We start from the raw sequence: 24,008 nt of genomic DNA, 5'->3' as shown, positions 1-24,008 counted from the left end.
CGAGGTTGCGTGTTTTTTAAAGTTAACCGCTGACCAGTTACTGGTTTACCGATTGGATCGCGGGCTCAAGTCACGTTATTTCTCCAGGGGAGAAAGAAGGAGTATTCGCAAAGGTAAAATTTCGGCGCAAATTTACCCCTGGCGCGTTGTTGACTTTTCTTCTGACATATTCCTTGTACAATCGTCTCTTGGAAAGTCCCTGATATATTGCGTACGTCATTTTAGCAAAACCACACGCTGAACAATTACGTGCTCACAATTGATCATTTTTTGAGTTTCTGATCCAAGAAAAAATAATTCTCTTTTTCCTTTATCGTCAGTTATTGCAATCAGGAGCTCCGCTTTTAGCCTTGGCTAGATCTATATATTATATTTGGGATAGTATCTGGCTTGAATTATTCTTTCTCTGATAGGGTTCCACTCCATCAGAGCTCCAACTGCACTTTTTGACATCAATACACCTACTCCCTGTCTGTGGTTGTCATCATCTCTTCCAGAGTAAATTATGGTTTTTCCGTCTGCAAGTTGCACTTTTCCTTGCTCCGTCCAGTGAGTTTCGCTGTTGTTTATGATGTCTCCACCTTTCCTCTTTATTTCTCTTGCTGCCGGTGCGATGTTGCCACTTTTGTAACGTTCGAACATTCCAGTTGCCAACTTTCAGCTTGTATTTAGGGTGCAGTGGTCTAGTCGGCCAGTGGCTGTCCTGCTGGATGTGGCTCCCGTGCGTCATTGGGCCCGGCCTGCTACGAAGTACGGCCATAGCATGTCCTCGATGTAGTAAATTCTCTCTGCTTCTGGTTTCTGTAATAATTACGGGAGAGTGTTATCAGCCCTCAGCCCAACTCCCAACTTGGAGGACCAGGGGATCACTCTTTGTGTGGCTCCTACCCCTCGACCTGTTTGGCTAGGGTGACCCTACCAGGAGTAAAAGACTCCCGCCGACATAGCTTTGAGGAGTCATTAGAATACGCAAGCCACCCGACCACGAACAAGGCAGTGATCCCAATCGAAATGGAATCATTTTACTGATTGTTGATTATAGACTACGAGCGTCTAAAGAAACCTTCCCTGCTTTTAAGACAGACGGCGATGATGACGTTTCTCAGTCAAATTTATTTAGAAACACCTGTCTCAGACAGTAACGGTAATAGGAACGGTAAGCCAGAGGTACTTAATATTGCGCAAGCTCACTCTGCACCAACCCTCCTCCCCAAGCCATCCTGATCTGAATAGGGTGAACCTGACAAAAAGACTAATTTATTTTAAAATCTTTAAGACTTGACTCACTTTGTAATTATGTTATGAATCTTACAAATACAGTATGCAATTTAAAAAAATGAGGGTGGCTGCGCTCTTTTCTGCGTAATATGGATTGTCGTTTTAGTTGCTCTTTCACCTGCTTGGTTTTCATAACGAACCTTAGTCATCACAAAGGAGAAACTTCACTTTCAGAAAAAAACCCATTTCTTGCATTTAACTATCGTAGCCGTTCATCAACATAGGCTTTGATCTTAAGGTAATTCCTCTGAAATAGAAACGACAATAGATTTTTGTTCAAACTTTGTCCACTGAATGTTTGTCATATGATAACTTCAATTTTGAAATAAAACGGGGGGGGGGCCGATGCTCAATAAGAAGCCGTGAGACATTGGAAATGCCCCATTTTGGCATTGAAAATGCCCCATTTTGATGCTTATTATAAAAACGCATTCCCAGTAATTGTAAAATTTTTGTGAGCCCAGACTCATAAGAACACTCATTAAACTACAGTCAATACATTGTGTCGGACACAAATAAACATTTTAAGTTTGATTCAGACAGAAAGCTAAATCCTTGATTAAAAATTTGAACCAAATTTCTTAACGTGGTTACCGACTGCAAAATAGAAAAGACCACAGTGTATCTACTATTTTTCTTATTTATTCAATTTTCAGCAATAGAAATTAGATCAGTCTTTTCTCACGCAAAGCTTATGATTAGTTGATTACAGTGACTGGAAAAAAATTGGAGTGCCCGTGCTCGTTGGTGAACTAGAGCCATTTTTCAACTGACAGAGTTCAATATAAAGGCAAATCCGTCGTGTTTTCAATATGCGCGTGCACGAGCGCGCGCTAATGACGCCATAAATTATGCGCAGTAAGGATGCGCGATGCAAATGTGAGGAATGACCTTAAATGATAATTAAGTTATGACACGGTCCGTAAGAATGTAAATAATATTGGTTAGGAAGTTTCCCAGAACACCACTTTGTCGTGTCGTTTACGGTTCATACCTTCTTCTTGACAGCAGTTTATCCCGTTGTAACGGCACCCGTGTGCCTTTTGTGTCACGTCTGTCACGTTTGCGTGACGATTCGAGTTTGCGTCATTACTTACGTCATTACTTCCCAGCATGCGCTTTAGTTAGTTTTAGTGCTTTCGACCACGCGGTGCCCTTGTAGCCAGGAAAGGCGTAAGTTTTCTGTCGTTTCTCGCATCGTATTTTTCCCCTTTTGTTCTCTACCACTCACGACGCTATGTTATTTCAGTTTTGACAGTTTTACTCTGGAAATAAAGTTGCTCAAGCCACATGGGCCTTTGTTGTTTCTTTTACGAGCACCCGCGCCGGTCCACCGGTACACATCTATCGGTTGTCATTCGTAAACAGTCTCCACCTTTCTCACTCTGTACCATCCCTCTTTTTCTTTCTTGTTCTTCTGTTTATTGTAATTTCTTTTGTTGCCTTTCTACCTCTTTGAAGTATTTAGGTTTCCTGTGTGCGCAAAAATTACTTTTGACACGTCGTGTTAGTGATATTTTGCATTTTGCATATTTTGCAAAATATGGAAAATACAAAATAAAATAAAACACGCCATGTCAAACACAAACCCAAAGTGACTGGTGATAGTTAAATTTTCAAATTCCTCCGGCGTAATGTGGACTGGATCTTAATTACCCTATTCGGGAAGGGCGGAGGTCGCCCCTACGGTCTTAAACAGCCTAAGACGCTTTCATTTAAGAAAAAGATTTTAAGGTAATTCAAGCTGTAGCTACTGTCAAGCTAATAGATGTGAAGAAAATCGCGAGTTTAACAGGTCTGTCAAGATTAGAGATGAAAACAGCAATTTCATGGCATTATAGGACGAAAATAAGCTTAGCGCCAAAACGAGGCTATGCCTCGTACGAGTCTAAGAAGAGGAGAACGAGGAGCACTTTGCTCGAATTTTTTTTTTTCTTTAGATAAACATGTTAAAACGCACGTTTTAATTTGTATCCATATCAGATGAATATATCTGGCACTAAAAACGTGATTTAAACGTCAAGAAATATTCTGAAATTGTCCGCCTTTGAGGCGGGAGTCTACCTGAATTTAAATGAAGCTTTAGGAAGTTTAAAGAAGGATTAAAAAGAAAAAGTTTTGGAACATCACCACAGTGTACGTCTACCAATTTTTAACTTCAAATTCTTATTCTAAAACAACAGCAAATCTTCCGAATTTCCTGTTTCCATACATTTTGCTAATCCTTTGAGAAAAACTTTTTATACCCAAATATACCCAAAAATCATCAAAAAAATTACAAAACAGTCCAAAACGTAGATATGTGGGATGAGCGGAGAGATTTTTGACTGCTTGGAACGTGAACGAGATATCTTTGGGACGTTATAAGTAATTAAGTGATTTGGTATGGGACAACCCTATTTTGACGCGAACGTTTTTTTTTTTTTTTTTCAAATTTGGAATTTTCTTGTTTCTCATGTAGTTACTTTTACACTTTTAGGAATTTTTAGTATTGGTTTACTTATTTTGGTGACTTTGGAAAAATCAAGAAACCCAAGTTATCCCTCAACCCCAGATAGCGTGAAGAGCCCAAAGAAGCTACCCTCACCGCTCGCCGGATATTAGTTTTTTGCGCCGAATTTGTGTTAAACAAATAAAGTGTTTTTACGTATAGTCACGGCGACCCTATCAGTGACCCAAAGCATCATAAATCAGAGGAAAAAGGTATTTGAGACATTGCCCGAAAACAAACTTTCTCCCCTCAAATGTAATTTGTCCTACCTACACGCCTCATGTTTCATTCCTTCCCCCCTTTCCAATGTTTTAACCACGTGACATCGTCGTAAAAGCCCGTTTCAACATTGAGTGAGGGGGAAGTGGGGCTGGCTATTGACGAAAAAGGTGTTTCTTTTATCAAGGAAAGTAGGGATCTCGATGAAAACGTCAGATTGGCAAAAATGTGTCAACGCTTTTGTCGCTGATTGTAAAATGCGGAAAATCGTCTGATTCTAGGGCGACCTCGTTGCAGAAGCAAGAATATTCCTGACAGTTTCGCAAGATAATTTATATTTTCGCGCCAAATGCGGGTATGATCACGTGAAAGATCTGTGCAGTGCTTATATGAAGTACCTATTTCATGTTCACCTTACATCTCAGATGTTTCAGCGGTTTTGTGTACGATACATGCGTAGTAATGCGTCATAGTTTACTTTCGCGTTTTGCGCACGAAGAAATTTATAAAATACAGTTGTACAGTTCAGGACCTTAGTGGAGTGAACGGTAGAAAATGAAGGCTGAGAGAGGCCTCAGTATCAATAATCCGAACGAGTCCTGGCTTGAAAGCAAGGGGACTTGGTTCACGTATGTGTTACTCATAACTATTGGTCATTTGGTGATTCTGAGCATCCCGTTCTTCGATACACCGACAGCCTGGACCCTCACAAACACCTTCCACAATTTGGTGGGTTAAGGGTTTTGATCCGTGTATTTTCTGCTTATTTGGGGCCAATAATGTCATTTGATATGATGTGTAAATTTATCTTGATCGAGATTAACGAATATGCAAGAACATTCCCGGTAAATCTGACAGACGTACATGTAGAGATAAGCTTGCGTTTTGTTCATTGAAGTAACGATTGAAAGGCTGTTGCGTTTTGAAGAAAATTGCTTCAAAACGTAAGGTTATTGATCTTTGTAATGATTCGTTATACTGTAACAGTGTTGTTGGTACATGGCTCCATTTTGATACAACTTTTGAAATTTTATCTATAGGCTGAAGAAAGAATTTTTGCCTCAGCTTTGATTTAGTATCACAAACAGGGAAAGGGTTAAGCTTATTTTCTATGAGATTTAACTCTTAAAGAGCAACTTCTAAACCCAATGTTAACTTGAGATATAATACCTCGGTGGAAAATATTTTAGTTGGAAAACATTAATAAGTAATAATCAATATTGAGTAATGCATGTGAATGTACATGTACTTGTAAGTGGCCAAATTATGTAAATTTTTACTAACTCCATAAGTCCCAAGATTTAAATATTAATCGTTAATCATCCTTTCTTATTTCCATGCATTATTTTAATTGTCGTTTGGAGAAAGTTTTGGCACTTCATACGTGCTTGCTTATGATTTTCTTTGCTTTAAATTCTGTAGTTGTGATACTTAAGTCATGGTTTCTATTATGCCACTACATTTTGTAACATTCAGTACAGGAACTTCACCTACAGGAAGGGAATTCGTCTGATTAGACAGTCCCTGAGATTAACATCATGATATTTTTTTTTTTTTCCAGCTGATTGACATATTAACCTGAGATTTAACATTTGTTGCAGAGTATGTTTATATTTCTGCATTACCTGAAAGGAACACCATTTCAGACGGCTGATCAAGGCAAGGCACGCAGACTAACGCACTGGGAGCAGCTTAACAATGGCGAACAATTCACAGAAACAAGAAAGTTCTTTACTCTGGTACCAATTTTCCTGTAAGTTTGTTGTGATTTAATTTTGGTGGAAAGGACGGGATAGAACTGATAATCAAAAAATGAAAAAAAAAAAAAGAAGTAGTTAAATCAAACAATAATTTATTATAAACATACAAAATTAACATTAATTTCAGAAATTGTCATAAATTATTTAGCATTTGTCAAAAATTTAAGAGAAATATTCAAAATGTTGAAATTAGTGTGTAAGATAGAGTCTTAAGATAATGTCATTCTTGGAGCGGGAGAGAAGGGGTGGGACTCTATGACCACAGGTTCATCAACCTGCAGGTAGGACCCAGGATCCCTGAGAAGATATCTCATTCTTGCAGTATTTTGGCAAGTTTACAGGAAGTCAAAACACAAATGGTAAATAAAAATACTTTGCAAATCGAGCTCATTTTTCCACAGTCTGTATTATAATATCTCATAAAATGTTCAAAATGTCTGCACTGCTTATTCAGATACATTGAAAACCTGTTACGCCAGACTCCTAAGAGTACTACAAATATCGTTACTACAAATATTCACAATATTTGTATTTGTATATTTGTACTTGTTTCATGCATGATAATACACTTGAAAAAATTACTGATTGGCAAATAAAGGGAGTACAGCTTTCCCCTAACACAAGTGCAGAAGGGTGTATCATAGGTGCAAAGTTGTATAAACTGAGGTGCAAATTGCATTAAAGATGATTTAATTCCCAAGAAAACCAACAGAGGAAATTCTCAGTAATTCGACTTTTAAACCTAAAAACTGGTTGAAGGAAGTTGCACACCAACAAATCAGTTGGTGTGCAAATTCACCAAGCTTGAAGTTTAAAACTACTTAAAGTCAAAGGAACTGTGTACCAATCTGCGAGAATTGAATCAGTTGAAACTAATTTTTTTATTATTATTATTTCAGGTTTATGGTAACAAGTTTCTATACTAAGTATGACGGTATTCACTTTGTTTTCAACTCTCTATCCCTTCTTGGACTTTCTCTGGTTCCCAAGTTTCCACAGATGTACAAGGTGAGGCTGTTTGGCCTAAACAAGTACTGAACTCTGACACTGTGGATAATATGGAGCCCACTGGCCGATGAAGCATTGGAAAAAGCTCTAAAACAGAAGATTAACTATTAGTAAATTTTCCTTTCCTGGAAATTTACATAGAATGTGACACGATGGTTCCAGTCATTTAAAACGTGACAAAAACGTTGGGAATCGAACTTTCAGGAGATGTCATTTTAAGATAAGTTATGCAAAAAAGAAAGGAAAAAAAGAGGAAAAGAAGTAAGCAAAAAAAATTATCTGACACAAGGTTAATTAAAAACATTGAATATAAGCTACAGCAATCATAGATAACGTATATCGCACTGATTTCTTATATTTCCTAATTGAGCTAGATTTGCTTGTGCAGGGTAGAGTTAACAGTTAATGTTACTTTTAGACCATGGATTTCTTAGCTTGTGGTTAGAAATGAATGATTTTTCCGGCACTAATTCAACAGCAGATGAAAGTAAAATAATTATATATAAGTCAACTTTTCTTTTTGTTTTTTTTGCCATGCATAACCCTTTCTCTTCAAGTGCTAAATCTAAGTCTCCTAATTATCGTGGTTCTAACTTTATGTTCTGAGGACAAAATGCTATTTTTTGTCCATTCAGGTGAAAGCTGTGGAATTGTACTTTTTGTGTACTGGGACAGAAATATTGATTTATTGTTTTCAACAATGACTTCATTTTTTCCCAACTCTGTTGAGTGAGAGAGTTATGCCAGAAAAGTGAAATCCATAGCATTTATTGTGAAGTTGCGTTTCTGATTATTTAACTATGCTGTAGTTCTTTGTAGTGTAAATTATGCAATAATTTTTCCATATGAAAGTAAACGTATGGTGCTGAACAAGGGATAAAGGCGCCGCTTATTTCTTGTCTGTGAAACATGAAATAAGTAACAGGTAATAATATACATGTACATGTAGATTGAAGCATTATGTAGTAGTTATCCAAAGAGATTTATGATAGAAACATGTGACCATGGTAACATTTGTCATGTTACGGTCTGGAGCTCACTAGAATTGTCAAGAATGAACAATAAAATACAAACAACTGAAAACAAAATAATAATAAGGGTACTGAAAGATGATGACAGTGGTTTTCATTTGTTTTACTGTAGTGCAGGTGGTAGAGTCAGTTTTTTTTTTTTAGATAAACAGTAAGTAGGTTACTTTAGTTATTACATGTATACAACCAGAGCAACTTTGCTTCTTGCTGGAAGCTTTCTGTTGTATATTAGCATAATTTAGAGCTTAAAAGCATGATTCAATTTCTCAGATTTGTTTTGGTTGTGGGCCAGGATGATGTGATGATTTCAAAGTCATGGAATCTGTTAACTTTTAAAAGGTTGACTCAGTATTACATTTCTGTTCTGTATTTTTTCTGGGTAAGCATGTTTTGCAGGTTCTGCCAGGAGAGTAGATGGCTGGTACCATTGGAATTGCTGGGTTATCCAATGGTTAAACTTGGAAGTGCTCAAAAACGGCTCCACTGGATTATAGTCAATGCTGGTAATTCAATGTCCGTGTGGTTCAGCTGGTCTGTTAAAAGCTGTAATATTGCACTTCTATGGCATTCAAAACAATCCAGGCACAGAGTTGTACTGGACCCAGAAGGGGACTAGATTTTTGTCAACTTGCATGAGAAACAGACAATGTGATCTGAAAGACTGAAATACTGTTTTCCTTTTGGATAATACAGTATGTTGTCTCAGTAAATGGAAAATTCATCATTTCAATGTGAATCTTTAAGTTCAAGGTAGTGATCTTCCTAAGAGAATTTTGCATGAAACAAGCGATGTAGTAATTGCACTTTAGTGAATGTCTAAATTAAGGTGCTTATCTCTTTCTTGTGCATGTGATTAACATATAGAGCTGTCTTAAACATTCAACAAGAATTCTGCTAAGGCAACTGTTTTTTTTTTTTTTCTTCTGATGAACAATAGACTTAAAGAATTTTATCACAGGAGACCTTTTGTGGTGAATTTTGGTAGATTAAGCAAGCAGATAAAAGAGCCTGTGAGCAAGGTCAATCTTTCCACGTTTTCTCTTGCTCAACAGTAGATAAGGTAAACCAAGTTCAGAAGCTTGATTACGTCATGGTTCCAGTGATAAATACTTTAAAAAATGATTTGTCTATTATAAAACAATTGTTTTAAAAATGATTACATGTAAGACTATTTATTGTGGAGTTAGATATACATAAACAATTATGTTAACAAAACAGTTGTGTGTGGTGTTATTTGGGGTGCATCTGGGCAAGTATGTCTGGAGTTCCATCACTATTCGATGCCAATGCAACAGCACTCTTGATGAATCTTCATCGAAACAGGTTGTTGTTTGCCTTCTGTTTTTGTTTACATATGAGAGTTTGGCTATTATATTTTATTCTGAGCATGTCAAAATGAGGGAAATCACTGTGAAGCCACTTAAGATAATTAAACATACTTTCAGGAACACAACTTACGATAAAGCAATAAGATTTCGCTTCACCATGCAATATATAATTTTGATGGCATGGAAAATGGCAGAGGCTGACTAGGATCCTTTAAGGGAGTGTGAATATGCAGCAATCATTTCTTGAAGTGGATTATAACCAGCATGCATATGGCAGGTTCAAATATTAACGTTTCCCTCACTCTCTTTTGCATCCATTATTTGTGCACAACCCTCAGACAACTCTGACAATCCTTGCAGAGGATGCTATACCCTTGCCCGTGTTTCCTTCTGTAGCTGCCATGAGGGTTGATTTATTAGCCTGTGCGGGGGTTTCTGAGGGACTTAGCTCACACCTCAAGATGGAGTTTCCCAATGCCCCCAAAAGCAGAATTCTTACTACTCAGGGTAGTTGATGATGGGTACTGAAGTTCAAGAAGGGCAAAGCTCAACTTGAGTATTATTAAGCAAAACAAGGACAAGGATTCGAGTTCTGATTTCTTGCTTTTAGAGCAGTTTTCAATTGAGTGTTGGAAAGCCAAAACCAAAGTAATCACTCTAACCAAGCACAAAGAACAAAGACAATCCAATGAACCAGTTAAAACTCAAAGTAATTACATGTAGCTGATGCAAAATCTGGGAACGTGTGCGAACAAGTTACGATTGGTTTTGGTTTCACTTCTGACTGAATGAAAAAGTCGCAGGAGTTTTTTAAGGCAATCGAATGAAAACAGCTCTAACTCATTTGTTCAACTGACCTCTTTTTTTGGAAATAATTCTGTAAAGCATTTGTTGCCTTACAATAATACCAACTAGGGACAAGGAACATGACTTAACAGACAAATATAGCAGGGCCTAATCGCAAAATCTGATTAAAATATTCACTTGACAAGGCGACTAGAGAGGGTGGCAGCATACAGCTTTTACAATAAGTCCGATGGGACTGACACATCAACTTATTTTCAATGAAACATTGCAGTGCTCCCTTCACAGCTACATCTATTCTGAGACAATGCAGGGCTTTCATTAACGGCTGGGAACCAGGAAAATTGACCGGCCATGAGGATGACTTTGCCCCTCTGGTTTAACCATCAAGGGAAAAGTTTCTTTTTAAGAAGCAATATGTCAAACACAGGACACAGTGTTTCATCAGGATATCCAAACACTGAGAAGAGAGTTGAAAATAGGATGCGCAGTGGAGTATTTTTGACGAAATTTGAGGTGTTTGGATGGCCGATGAAACATTGTCTCAAGTGTTTGATATCTCTTCTCAATCAAAACAAAAAATAAGAAGTAAATGGAGAAGTAAAATCGTCAAAATCTGTGCTAATTAAGACCAGGTACCCAAACCTCCTCCATGGTAGTGATGTTCTGTCTTAACTTGATGAATTATTAATGAGTTTGAGAAGTTCAGTTCAAAACATTTTGCCCAACTGAAAACCAGGTACACTCCTGCTTAAAACATTAATGAAACCCCTGATAATGTATAATTTTGCAGTTATCACTCAGAGGTCAAAATGTTACGTGTCAACACCATATTTTGTTTTCATAACTGCTTTTTCTAACAGGAATGCAGATGGAGTATAACATATATAAGTAAGTGTATTTACAGTACTTTATTAAAACTGTCACAAAACACTATGAGCATTTGGAACAGAAGAAAAGTGTACAAAACATTTGCTGTCAAGTGCTCTTTTAATAAATTTCTTAAGTGCCTCAAATGACCAGAGTGAGAGTGTTTTTACAATCTTTATAATACACATTTACATTCTTGTGAGAAACAGTAGCCTGTCATTTTTTGCTTTTTAAAAGACTTACAATGGAGTTAAGGTGAAGTCTGCATTCTAGCCTAGTGGCCCATCTGAGGCGGGCACCCATTTTTTCTGCTGTATGGGCGGCAGGATAAAATGCCGGTTCATTGCAGGGTTATTGTTTTACCCTGATTATTAAATTTGCCAGAATCGATGTTTGACACCAGCGTGGAGAAAGGTACTGACTGTTCTGGAGTGCAGTGCACTGGCAATGTGTAGTTCCAGAAAATATCCATACCCACCCCAAGGACGGTTAATGGAAATTCCGAGGGGGAGGGGGGTTTCAAAAGCCCATTTTTTTTAAAGGAAAGTATGACACTAAAATGGAATTTCCGGAGGGGTGGGGGGGTTCAAGCTACAAAACCTTCTGTGGGAGGGGAATGGATATTTTCTGGAACAACACAATACAGGCTTGGTACCTAATGTGCAGTTCCAGAAAATATCCTTACTCCCCCCACAGAAGGGATTGAAATTTCCTGGGGGGGGGGGGTGGGGGGTTCTCTAAGATCAAAAATTAAAAGAAATGTATAAAGTTTAATCATTTTGAATTTCCAGAGGAGTGAGGAGTTCTTAGAAAAAATCCCTTCCATGGGGGAGGTATGGATATTTTCTGGAACTGGACAATCAGAGAGAATACAAACTGTGCAATACATGAATAAAATTATATTCCAAAATGAATGGAGATTAAAAGCAAATGGCTCAAGATCAGTGCTGAAGCATCTCAAGAGTGGCTGATGCTTGTTAACAAAAACGATTTTGTGAAGAACTGAACACAGAATGAGTTCATGTATGATTAAGTAACAAGATCTGTTCCATCAACTACACTGTAATGTTTGCCTGAGCTTCCAAGATGTTCTCTTGCAATTTTTGGACAAATTCTACCCTTTAGAAGAAAAAACAACAACAACTTGCATGATTTGAGAGTACGTGCAGACTTGCTGATAACCAACTGTACTTTAAAAAGTATTGTCATATATGCTGCAGTGTATACCTGCCAACTTTTTCTGAGTTATAGGCATGAGATTTTATCCTTGGAGTGTCAGGTTTTGCGAAGATGACACAATCATCATATCCAAAGATTTCCGAAGATGTCCGAAACTTCCGAAGACATCTGAAGACGTCCGAAGTGTTCGGAAGATAGCGGAAGCCTAAGGCATGAGAGTTGGCAGGTATATGTAGCGTTGTCCCGGGATTATCCACAGTGCCTCATACAGAAGGTTTTTGGTTTGACCCCCTCCCTCTCCACCCTTCCAGATTGTTTAGCTTCACACTTTGAAAACTTTGCCTCCACATTGGAATTTCCAAATATGACCTTCCTTGAGATGGGCATGGATTTTTCCTGCAATGGCACATTCTGCACCTATATTTTCCCTTACTTTTTGTGACAGAACAAGGAAACGTTCCATTTTTCCATTAAAACAAATATTTTGTTGCACTAGCTACTATTTCATTTTGTACAATTGAACACTCTGGTAAGTTCATTATTGCTACCAAGATTTTTTCAGGATAATTTAAAGCTGACTACTGTCACCATTTCTTTGAATTCCTACTGACTAGGGACAACTTCCCACAGTCCTTGTAAAGTGAAGCCATCTTTTAATTTCTCCACTGCTAGTCCTAGCTGGTCTGAATACACTGGCTCACGATCACTAGACTACAAAAGAAAAAGACAACAAAATGGATCATGTTAGTCTTGATACTAGGTAATATAGTAGATTTCACCTGATGAAATAATGTATTTTAGTCGATTCTCAAACTCATAAATGATTCATCAAGTTTAAACAAACAAAATCATGACTGTGACAATGTTTGCCAAGGATATCTTAATTAGCATAGATTTTCAAGATTATGTTTCTCCATTTTCTCCTTAGTTTTTGTTTCAATTGAGAAGGCATATCAAACACTCAAGACAGTGTTTAACCACATTTCCAAACACCTCAATGTCCATCAAAAATACTCTGCTATGCTTCATATTTCCAACCTTCTTCTCAGTGTTTGGAAATGTGGTCAAACATGGTCGTCCATGTTTGATATATTATGTAATCACAGTGGTTCATTTCTATGAAGATACAGTCAAACGTCCTGTTGTGACCACCTCTCCTCAGCAACCAGTTTTCCAAAATACCAAACGTTTCCAAGTCATATCACTATATTTGGAACCTCTTGTAAGCGACCACCTCTCGTCACGTCACCACTTTTAGAGCTAAAAGTTTAAAATTTTCTTTTGTTTTTAACCTCCTGTAAGTGACCACTTGACAGATAATAGAGTGTACATTGGAAAAAAAGTTGTTGTTAAATTATTGCATTCCCAGGTAATACAAGGGACGGAAATTTCTCAGCGGAAAGTACCAGATTTTTTCACAAAACTGATTTTTCACATGACAAAGACATTTAAAACATGGGGTAAGTCTCTGCAGTTACCATATGCTAATGAGGTAAAATGTTCACCCATTATGGTCTGAGCTCTCATAAGTGACCACCTATAGCTAGGCTTGACATTTTGGGTGGTCGCTTATGGGAGGTTCAACTGTAGTATTAACCAAGGTTGGTGTTCCAAAATATCTATAAAGTACAGGGGTATATCTTACTGCTTGATAGTATCCCCATGGAGACTTTCTTTAGCAGACTATCCCCAGAGGGACCACATGTATCTACAGGGAACCGTCCAGAGGGAACCTTCTTTAATCTACAGGGCCAGGATTTTGGCCAGATAGGAGTCCAGGCTGGTGTCCTATGGATACCCATTTTTTAAAGAAAATTTCTTTTTCGCATGTTGCTTAATAAATTGTTCATTTGAGCAGACCCTATGGCACATTTTGGATGCCAACTTTTCAAATCATGGCTCAAAGTCTGCAAACAGCTGGGGGACATTCCGCAGGGGAAGGAGAAGGGCAACTAACATGACGAGCACACTTAGAGGCAAATTGAATTCAAGGAGAACGCCTTCTCCAGATGAAGAGGCTCCACCAAAAGTTTTTCAGGCTTCACATATATAAAAGAGTAGAGATCTTGCAAGTTGAGGTATATGAAAGGGTAGGGAAATCTGTTATTTAAGACCAGACCAGATGCACCTTGCAGCTGTATCATTAAATAATGCTCTACATCACTAAGTTAAACTTCACTTTAAAGGTTTCGAAAAAAGGTGCAAATGTTCTTCAGTAGGTAAGGGAAAGGGGTATCTGTTTTCAATGAAAGGCTATACAAAAGGGGTACCTTTTGTGTCAAAATGGTACACAAAAGGGTAAGGAGTTGGACCTCGGGGTGAAGCCTTCACACATAGAACTTTGTAGCATTTTACATAATGCACACTTACTTTATCACCATCAGCAAAATAGGCCTACATGTAAAAAGAGGAAACAAATCAGAACAAATTTTGTCTTCCCTTCTAAAGGCTAGTTAAAATAACGCTCTCTAAATTGTTTCATGCAAGTGTGCACAGTAAATGGGAAGATATTATATAGAAAATGGTCACATAGCTCCTTTTAAGTTTCAGCTATGTAGAGTCAGTAAACAGTCCCTTAATTATTGGTAACAACTTCGTACAGGATTTGACAGACATTATGCAGACTTGCCTTGATATTGGGTTACCAAAAAGACTAACAGGTAGCTCACATCTATTAAGTAAAGTTAATGTTCTGTTAAACCCTGATGGCATAGCAAAGTAAATGACCAAATTTTCAAAAATTTAAGGTGGCTCTGAACTCTGTTGTACACAATTTTTTTAAATTTCGCCAAAAGTTGCATCTCACCCCGCCAATCAACATGTGGTAAATTGTAATAAAAAATGGAGTCACTGAACTCGTTTTTGAGCTATTAGCAGTTAAAGGCTGTTTTTAGCCAGTCATGCTGTTACCATGGTAACATGTCACCAAAATTCACCAGTGATTGACTGTGTATTTTTTTTTTTTGATACAATGATTATAGCACCAACTGATAAAGATTGGTTACAATGACCCATCAAACTCTGTTCTTAGACAGTGCTGGGAACTGTTTTGAGCCATCGTGACATTCATGAATATAATGTACGCAATATCTGGGCAAATCAGAACTGCCTGTTAACATGAGATCCCAAACTTGAGGGGCTGTATGGTGAAACATACACAGAGAAAAGTGAAGACAAGAATGTTACTGGATCTACACAAAAGGCTACCCCTAAAAGAGATGGGTAGGAGAATTTTGAATGTAATGTATACTTACTGCAAAGGCATCAGTGCCTTCTCCATCATTAACAATCTCTATATCATCCTGAACTGGATCAACTGTCACCTCATCTACTACTTGTGGCTAAAATGTTGAAACAAAAATAAGAGAATAGTAAAAACCATAAATTATTGGAGATGACATACACTCAAAGGTTTTGACAGGCTTTCTTTAGAGATTACAAAGTTCCAGATTGAAGTGTTTGGTGTATGAAAGGGGATACCCAAAAATTATGCATAAAGTCTCAGAGATTTTGTGCCGTATTTTTGTAACTTTTGTTGAATGCTAATTTTCAAAAGTGAATAACTTATAAAGTGTGAAACGTTTTTAGATAAAAAGAATAAAATTGCTGGTTTTCAGTGTCACGCCATTCAAAATAGGTCACAATAAAAATCAAAACCGCTCAATAGATAAAGTCCAGAAACTGGGAAATGAAAGAAAGTAAACATGCAAAGACTCTCACCAAGATTCTGGTCACAGTGACTTTTCTTATGCAAGATATGCAGAGAAATTTTTTACCCAAATTTATAGAGATTTGTATGGAGACGCCATGATGGTGCCCATCCGTATGGGCACCAACATGGCGGCCGGAAACCAACAGAAACGTCTGTCACTGAGTTTTGCCACAAAAGCGTGAATTTATCCCTCGAGGAACTCTAAAACATTAAAATAATACTTTTTGTAAGACGTGAACTGTTCAGATAGCCAAATTCCCCTAAATAAGTCACTTTTTTAACCATCATGACAGCTCTCTTGGCCGTCATGTAAATGCCACGTCACGCAAAGCTTAGAAATTCAAGCGTAGTGTATCACAAAACCAAGAACCCATTCGGAGCGAAAATTTGTATGATTAGTAGTTTTCAACTGCTCTTATACATCATTGAAGAAAAATCTCAGTAAGATCAATAGTTTTGTAGTTTGAATTTTAGTGACGTCATGTGAAAACCAGGTATATTAAAAACACAGGTGGGGTAAAGTTGCTACTAAAAAGATGCCATAAGTACAGTATTTTATTACAAAATACAAAATTACTGTATTTACCTTTTCCTCCGTTTCAAATTCAACTCCAAATATTGGACTAGCACTGTAAACCTACCAAATGAAATACAAGCCAGCAAGAAGAGACAATTTATTTGAGTGACTGACTGAGTCAAAAACATCAATACCCAATTTTTCTGAACAACATTTTAATTGGTCTCAACAGTGGGTAAAAATTGTATCATACAAAGGGAAAACAAAATACATGATTGCAATCATTAAGTACCTTTTGTAGGCTTTGAATTTCTTTAGCTGCTTCTTGCAATTTCTCTGCTGGGTCAACACGGAAGCCAAGAACATATCCTCCACTCTGAAGGAAACAAAAAAATAATAATCAACTGATAAAATTATTCTTAATCACTTATTATATGGCTGTGTCTCACAAGGACTGGGAACTACTAAATTCACAAATTCGATTGGTTGAAATCGGTATTGAAAGCGGTCTAGGTTTTCCCATCCAGACTGGCCACCAGACCAGTGATGTTTTGCAGTGAAAAAGTTGTTAACTATAATGCAAAAATATTGACTAATTTCTTCTAACAGTATTTATTTATCGAAGTGCCAAAAAGCCTGATGAGAAAAAAAGTAAAGAGGACAAGCAAACTTTGGCAGAGTTAAGTTCAGCTCATTGCCGTTCACAAGCAAAATGTCAGTTACCTACAAACCAGTTGCATTAAACAAATTAAATTGTTCTTGTTTGCCATATAATAAACACCTTATTAACTGAGTTAAGTCGGTCTGTATTGGAGAACCTTGACCTCAGTCTTGTGCACAGACCTTCAGTCTGTACTCACGACTTCAGTCAAGATTCTCCCATAAAGACCTCCTGCTCAGTTAATAATTGGCTCATATAAATCAAGCAATAAATATTTGTAATCCAAAAGGATCAGTTGCTGCGTGGCACAGTAAACAATACAAAAGTTGTAAATAGTGATAAATAAAACAAATCAAACACTCTACTTTACAAAGGAGTTTTACCTGCTGTGATGTTTCCAAGACCAGTGCAAGTCCAAACTTGGAATCCCGTATCTTAACAGTTTTCTGTTGAATACAACACACAGTATGCATTAACAGCAATGTAATGAACTTCAATCAAAAGTCACTGCCAGAAATTATCAACCTTAAATTACTAGGAGTAATATTGCAATTCCCCCTGGATGAGATTCTTGTTCCAGTTATGCAGATTTTCTACAGGGTTTCTGGCTGATTACCCAGACAACTTGCTGGTACATGCACCTGATTATAATCTTGGGTGCAGAGAAGAATCATGAGAAGAAAGTGTCCTGACCTCTAGAACACAACATAGTGACCTCAGTCACCCTATAACCAAGACTACTCAATCTGGAGTCCAGGGCCAGGCTTTTTGAAGCACAATGATGACTGCATGTACTAGTATGGGATCAAACATTGATCAAGTTTTTAATTTCTCTTATCTTTCATTACTAACGCTATGTGGAGTTTGAGACTGGGCAACATTAAAATATCAGGACAGAAAATAAAAAAAAACACACACCATAAAGTTATAAAACTCAATTCAAATTTCACCCTAATCCTGGATTATCTTGATTGTTTTCTGAACAACTGATATTTTAGCACGATGAGATTAACTTAATTCAAAAACACTGAAAAATTTTTTTTGTCTGTGATTTTGAGACACATATAAAAATAAAAATTACTACAGGATGGTTATGACCTAGGCCTTCACTTGTTCAGCACTTAGAATGTACCTGCCCATGACAGTTAATGCACTTAAGTTTATTTGAAATACTTGAAGTAACTCCAGAGACAATGTTGACCCTGATAGCATTGCATTCTTACCATTTGTAAATAGGGAATGCTGACATTAAATGTGTCATTCATGTTTGCATGCCAAACCAAACGCACATTAGTGATGTAAAATGTTCCAAGATTGCCCTGAAACAATCACAACAAATAAACTATTCAAAACCAGTGTATTAAAACCGCAAAGGAAAAAGTGAGGTCAGAGTTCAAAATGGAAGTTCCTAAATGTGTAACTGTATCAATTTAATGAAATATTGCACAACTGTCCACTTCTATTCTGAGAGGTCCCAGACAATTATTATGCACATCACATGGTATGAAGAAAACCAACAACACCATACATACCTGATCGCTGGAAAGATTCCAGACACCATTTATCTAACAGAAAACAGCAAACACATTGTAAGGATTGAAATAATGAAAGAATATCATTTTACATTTTTCCTTCATCTTCAAGAACCATTGGTAACATTCTATATTTTGCTCTAAGTCATATATAAACCCTTTCCACCCTCTTTTAATTGAGAACACCCAATACTTCAATCTGCTACTGCAGTCATTAAAACTTTCAATCTAAAACAATTCAAATTTAATTGTCAAGATGCATGAGAGAATTCACGCATGCTCATTGATCAAGAGCTCTGGTCAATGAGTGCATAGACCACGAAAATGACAATGTACTCAACTTGGAACTCAATGCAAGGTAACTTTAGAGAATTGTAGGGAAATATTTTCCAATAAACCAAACCATAAAGTTGTGAAATGTTATTTGGGACATTTAGAGCAAAATTTTTGAGGAATTTGTCAGCTTCATGTACAAAAAAAAAGCTTATGAGCTATCATGTGTCACATGGAATTCTACACTGAGTTTAACTCTAATTTCGTAAATAATAGTTCATGGTAAAATGTCTAAAACTTTGCAGTGAAACTAGCCTGCATAGCAAGCATTCCCGTACAAGCCGAACAAGATCAGGCTGCACAAAAGAACTTTTTCTCATTCAAGCCGCACAAAAAATGGGGTGAGAGCAACTCAGGCTGTGCAAAAAGTGAGGTGAGAGCCCCTCCTTTGACCTTTTTGCTCTCACTCCATTCTTGAAAAAACAGTTTCGCATGGCCCGATTCCGTACTGGAACGCTTGCTACACAGGCTACAAAGAAACCATTATTTTGCCTACAGGTCATAAGTACTATAATGTGTTTTGAATATTTTCATAGACATCATTTTTTTGGTCCATAAAAGTAGAGATCATGGGAAAATGTGGTTGATTTGCTAAATGGTAACATCCTTAAGTTACATAATTTTACCTTATCATAAACCTGCTCCAGTGGTAATAAACGCAGTTGTTTATTGAGAATCAGTGCTCCACGGAGCTTCAGGTCCCGATAAAGCTTTGATGATTCATATGCTCTAAAGAAGATATACTCTTTTAATCAGAACTAACATTGATTTACAAAACTGAATAAATATCTGTAACTATGAGACATCACTGTTGGAGCGAAGTTGCATTGCACATACCTGAAAACTGAAATAACAGTTGTAAAAAGTCTGGGACTACCAGAAACCTGATGTAAGCAATAACAAAAGATTACTAAGCATTATATACAGTTCCACTTCTTTTCAAAACAGTACTGTGAGTTATATACCATCTATATCAGAATGCACCATAACATGATTTTGTAAGTGTCTTCATGCTGTGGTTGAAAATTGTTTAAACTGCTTCAAAATTTCATATTACACAACTTAATGATTTTCACTTCCCTTGTACTACCCAGATTATTGTAGTCTAAATGTGAGAACAAGGAAAATAAACATCAACCTAATAAAAAATAAAGTTATTCATAAACAACAACATACATGTATATTGAAAAGAAAACTAATCAAAAGCATCTATATGTGTGTGTTTCTGTATACTTTTAAAACGGACTGTCTATTACTGTTTGTTTTTGAGCATCGACATTTTTAATACAAAACAACTAGCACATTAACAAGCTGCAATACTTCCCTAACAACATACTTTCATTTAAATAATGCTTTAAAATTCCATGGCTAGTTTACTCACCAGGTTGGTGAAAATAAACTCAAATCTTGTGTTGTTGCATCTTGTCAAAAGATACAGGGCTTCTGTTTGTCCCCTAAGTTTCTGAATATTTGTGAAAATTCAAAAAAACTATTAAAATATGGAATACGTTGAAAGTAACTTTTTTAACCGTACTCTGTCATGACTAGCCCAACAATTCAAGGGTATCCAGCTTCTCCTTTCCTAAGAAGTTATACAGAATATGTAAGCGGTAGCAGGGCTTCAAATAATTTCCCGGCTGGCGCCGGTCAAATTGTCCAGTCAAAGCTATTTTTGCTTGCACATATCCCATTTTTGGCCGGACAAACATTGATTATGTCTTATCACTACAAAAGTGCCCCCTCCCTTCATATGATGTTTAAATATGAAACAGGTAAATTTTCAAAGCATTTATTGTACATGAGCATTGATCTCAATGCAGGAAAAGTGGAACACATGGTACAGCAAAATCAGTATCACATTTGCGTGAAAATTTGCAATGACAGCCGGAAATTTTATGACTATTATAAATCATTTATTAAAAGTTATTGGCCTGGTAGTTAAGTATCCGCCTTTTTCCCCTCCTTTTTCACAAACGCCAATGATATTGAACCTTTAAATATTTAAAACTTGAAACTCTAGATTTTTTTCCTTACCAGCGTAAATGACTGGACAAATTGTCCGGCCATCTAAGGATTTGACCGGACAAAACCTATTTTTGACCAGACATTGTCTGTTGACTGGCCGTTATTTGAAGCCCTGGGTAGGTGTAGTGTCTAGGTTAGTGTACTGGACTACAGATCAAGCAGTCCAGGTTTGAGCCTTGATCAGGATTATTGTATATGCCAAAAAAACCAACATAATAATTTTTCCCTTCCCAAGAACAATACACAGGCAATGATGTTTCATCAGGAAGTAGTAGCCACTCAGCTGTGTTCTACAGGAAAACTGCAAATCTGTTTGGTTCTCTCATTGTTTCTATTCACTAATAGACAACAATCAGGTGCATGCTGTTCTTAAAACTGAAAACTATTCTAAATTTCATGCTTATCCAAAAAGTGTAGGCTTTGTGCTGTAATCCTTTAGAGTGTCTTCTTAAACAATTAGACTATGAGCCTGACTTTTCTATGAGCGATGGTCAACTTGGCTATGCCTTGTCAACTATTCACTCATAGAAAACTTGGGCTTGTAGTCTAATTGTTAAATAGACAATAAGCAGATCTGTGGATTTCCACTAAAATGTGGAGTAACAACCAAATGAAACTACATATAATCAGCAAGATTATGTAATTATATAGTAACCACGCAAAAAATCTGAAGACTAGCAACAAGAATTTGAATGTATACTGCATCAAAAGATTTCAGTGAATGGATGATGACCACACTAATAATCCATCAAATATTTTTGCTCACGCGCGATTGGTCTAAACGTGTCACCTGAATGAATATGCCCCAGCTAAAACTGGAGAATATCCAAGTGATGTATTCCCCAATATTCAAAAATGCATGTGTTGTGAAAAGTATTTGAGGGATAATAAACACAATAGCCTCCATTTGCCATGAAAATATCCTCAGATATCTGTCCCTGGACATTATCTTTTCCTTAGAGCTCACTTGTCAGAACAGAACAATGTCTGTGGAAATATCCAAGCGTGTTTTTGTGCCAAATGGAGGCTATTGTTTATATACATCTGTAACTTTGAAAAAATTATACATACCGAATTTGCTGACCTTGTGGATACATTAACAACACAACTAAAACCAACAGCTGCAGGGATGAAAAAAATTCATACAGTTGACACATACATGTATCATTTTCACAAGTTATATTTTCAAATTTATGATGCAGAGCACAAAAAATGTCATATAAGTAACTTCCAGTTGAGAGAACCATGCCAAAACGTTTCTGTAGTTGCAATGGGTTTTCACACTTTACATGTATCTCATCCACTAAGCCATATATACCAGAATGAGAGATTACAGAATGAAACCTTGCACATTAATTACTTACATAAGTTCACCCTGGGCATACTCTGCGAATGCCATATCAGTCTCAGGTTGGTAACAAGAAGACGTCCTGCAAGCATTGAACAAACAGTAATTATAGACATTGAACAGAATCAAAACAATATTTAGTAATCTTATCAGATATTGCATTGTGCTCCCAGGTAAGACATTTTACCCTTGAGCAATATCACAGCTTCTCCTTGAGGTCACGTGCCCGGACAGACCAACATAGTATCTCACCCTGACCAAGAGAACAAAATGGCATTCAGTATGTCAGGATAAATATCTTATCTAGACACTCTTTTCATGCCATGTGGCACGAAGTGGAGAGGTGATGGTGAGGTTCAAGAAACAGAAAGTGGAATTTAACCCCCAGGTAGTAAGATTGCTGGTACGTTTCTTATTAAGATCTTGTTTCTTATAAATTCAAGAATCTTACTTGAACCTTGTAAGGCTTTTAACATAAGAATCTTACAAGATCTTGCAAGATTCTTCTAATTGTGTATATTCCCTACAAGGTATTCACAGTTTTGGTATAAAGCATAGATATTAGTAAGTCAGAAACATTTTTTACCATATCCAGACATTCCCCCCTCCCCTGAAATTGAGGTTTTCAAGTTCCCTCTTTTTGCGTGTACAAAGGACAACAATAATCAAAATATGGTTTGATGATAGGTTTATTATATAACTGTATCTTTGCATATGAACAGCCTCAATACATGCACCTATACCAAAGGAGATAACCTTAGCAGTCTCATTAACATCTTTAGACCATGACAAATTTTAATCAATACCTACTCCTAAGGATTTGGTGTGAAGCATTCTTGACAATCAAATTCATGACCTTCTAGTTGTAAATGCTAACTCAATACTAAAATGTCAACCTCTGTCTCCGCTCCGTTGGGATCTTCCACCAAATCAAGCTTGTCAATCAATACCTACAATCATGGACATAAGTCTTGGGACAAATTTGCACTTTCGGCACTTTTGAACATGCATCAGACATGAATACAACTTCACCTGCCTAACCTCTCTCCCCTCCGCACATACAGTGTTGAAAATTAGTACCTGTGAAAACTTCAGTTGTAAAACATAGATAATTTGTTACATTACATAAGTGTCCCAACGGCTTTTGCCCACGATTGTAAATACACTTTGAAATTTTTATGTTATACAATATAGGTGACCTCCTACCCCCCCTCCCCCTCAACCCATCCCAACCCACCCGCCTCCCCCCTCAATAGTGTAGTCTATCTTTGTAACACTGTACTAGCTCGGTACAAAAATAAGTCAACCTCTGTCTCCATTATTTCCTTTGGTATCTTCCACTGAATCAAGCTTGTCAATCATTACCTACAAAACCCGAAAATAAGATGTTTTAATCTTCTGTGTCTACTTTCCATGATCAAATCAACAACAAAATTGACTAAACGAGTTTTCTCTACAGGATCGATAATTACCCTGAAAGAACAAAATGTTGTATAACCAACGCATCGGGCGTCAGTTTCACATTTCTAAACACCTGAAGGTAGACGCCACTGTTTAATAAGGCTGTACCTTTTTTCGTAGGATAAAAAATAAAGTAGGCTTTAAATGATACCGTAAGCTTACCTCTCCAGGTCTCAGCTGCATTTGCCTGTTCCAAGATCAAACTGCATTAGCGACAACTAGCTACAATGTAGCATACGAAAAAGCAAAAAAATCAGATAAACATTCAATTGAACTCACTGCAAGGTTATGTCAAACCGAACGTCTCTGTCCTCCCACAAGTTACAATCTGCCATTTTCGTTTTCCTCAAAAGACAACCAACATGGCGCTCACTTGACAACCAACATGGCGCATGTAAATATAAAGGTCGTGTAAGCGAACATGAACTGTATCTAAGGTAGCGAAGGGTGT

The 24,008-nt window shown here is 37.0% G+C and overlaps 2 protein-coding genes across 4 annotated transcripts; one reads left to right on the top strand and one right to left on the bottom strand.

Annotated features, from left to right (window-relative positions):
- The first annotated feature begins 4,438 nt into the window (after positions 1-4,438).
- Positions 4,439-9,002, top strand: LOC110055124 (ORM1-like protein 1). The gene is made up of 3 exons (XM_020761509.2): positions 4,439-4,717; positions 5,590-5,741; positions 6,648-9,002. The coding sequence occupies exons 1-3, from the start codon at positions 4,544-4,546 to the stop codon at positions 6,784-6,786; spliced, it is 465 nt and encodes a 154-aa protein (XP_020617168.1). The 5' UTR covers positions 4,439-4,543; the 3' UTR covers positions 6,787-9,002.
- Positions 9,003-10,890: 1,888 nt separating this feature from the next.
- Positions 10,891-23,969, bottom strand: LOC110055060 (BBSome complex member BBS5-like). 3 transcript variants are annotated; one of them, XM_020761442.2, is made up of 16 exons: positions 23,837-23,969; positions 23,720-23,744; positions 23,404-23,461; positions 22,113-22,178; positions 21,820-21,869; positions 20,105-20,185; positions 19,561-19,607; positions 19,350-19,452; positions 18,391-18,423; positions 18,082-18,177; positions 17,242-17,304; positions 16,490-16,573; positions 16,267-16,317; positions 15,223-15,309; positions 14,339-14,362; positions 10,891-12,679 (listed from the first exon to the last, which is right to left on the bottom strand). In XM_020761442.2, the coding sequence occupies exons 1-16, from the start codon at positions 23,890-23,892 to the stop codon at positions 12,572-12,574; spliced, it is 1,032 nt and encodes a 343-aa protein (XP_020617101.1). In that variant the 5' UTR covers positions 23,893-23,969; the 3' UTR covers positions 10,891-12,571. The 3 variants fall into 3 exon arrangements, with proteins under 3 accessions (XP_020617101.1, XP_020617109.1, XP_089140928.1); XM_089284802.1 differs by lacking the exon at positions 10,891-12,679 and having other exon boundaries at positions 12,909-14,362; XM_020761450.2 differs by lacking the exons at positions 23,404-23,461; positions 23,720-23,744; positions 23,837-23,969 and adding an exon at positions 22,284-23,292.
- Between the last annotated feature and the right edge of the window lie 39 nt (positions 23,970-24,008).

The sequence above is a fragment of the Orbicella faveolata genome, unplaced genomic scaffold (assembly GCF_042242905.1).
Source record: "Orbicella faveolata isolate gen_17 unplaced genomic scaffold, um_ofav_v1 contig_13, whole genome shotgun sequence".
Classification (NCBI taxonomy): Eukaryota; Metazoa; Cnidaria; class Anthozoa; order Scleractinia; family Merulinidae; genus Orbicella; species Orbicella faveolata.
The sequence above is the reverse complement of the archived record's forward strand: the minus strand, read 5'-3'. Positions and strand labels throughout refer to the sequence as shown.

What these genes read in the sequence shown, in the direction of transcription:
- LOC110055060 (XM_089284802.1), bottom strand. Translation starts at nt 23,892, where the DNA reads ATGGCAGATTGTAACTTGTGGGAGGACAGAGACGTTCGGTTTGACATA. An exon ending in AAATTCAAAGCCTACAAAAG is followed by an intron (nt 16,318 to 16,489) that starts GTACTTAATGAT and finishes TTCATTTGGTAG; the next exon opens with GTTTACAGTGCTAGTCCAAT. An exon ending in AAGGCACTGATGCCTTTGCA is followed by an intron (nt 14,363 to 15,222) that starts GTAAGTATACAT and finishes TTTTACATGTAG; the next exon opens with GCCTATTTTGCTGATGGTGA.
- LOC110055124 (XM_020761509.2), top strand. Translation starts at nt 4,544, where the DNA reads ATGAAGGCTGAGAGAGGCCTCAGTATCAATAATCCGAACGAGTCCTGG. An exon ending in CAAACACCTTCCACAATTTG is followed by an intron (nt 4,718 to 5,589) that starts GTGGGTTAAGGG and finishes CATTTGTTGCAG; the next exon opens with AGTATGTTTATATTTCTGCA. An exon ending in ACTCTGGTACCAATTTTCCT is followed by an intron (nt 5,742 to 6,647) that starts GTAAGTTTGTTG and finishes TTATTATTTCAG; the next exon opens with GTTTATGGTAACAAGTTTCT.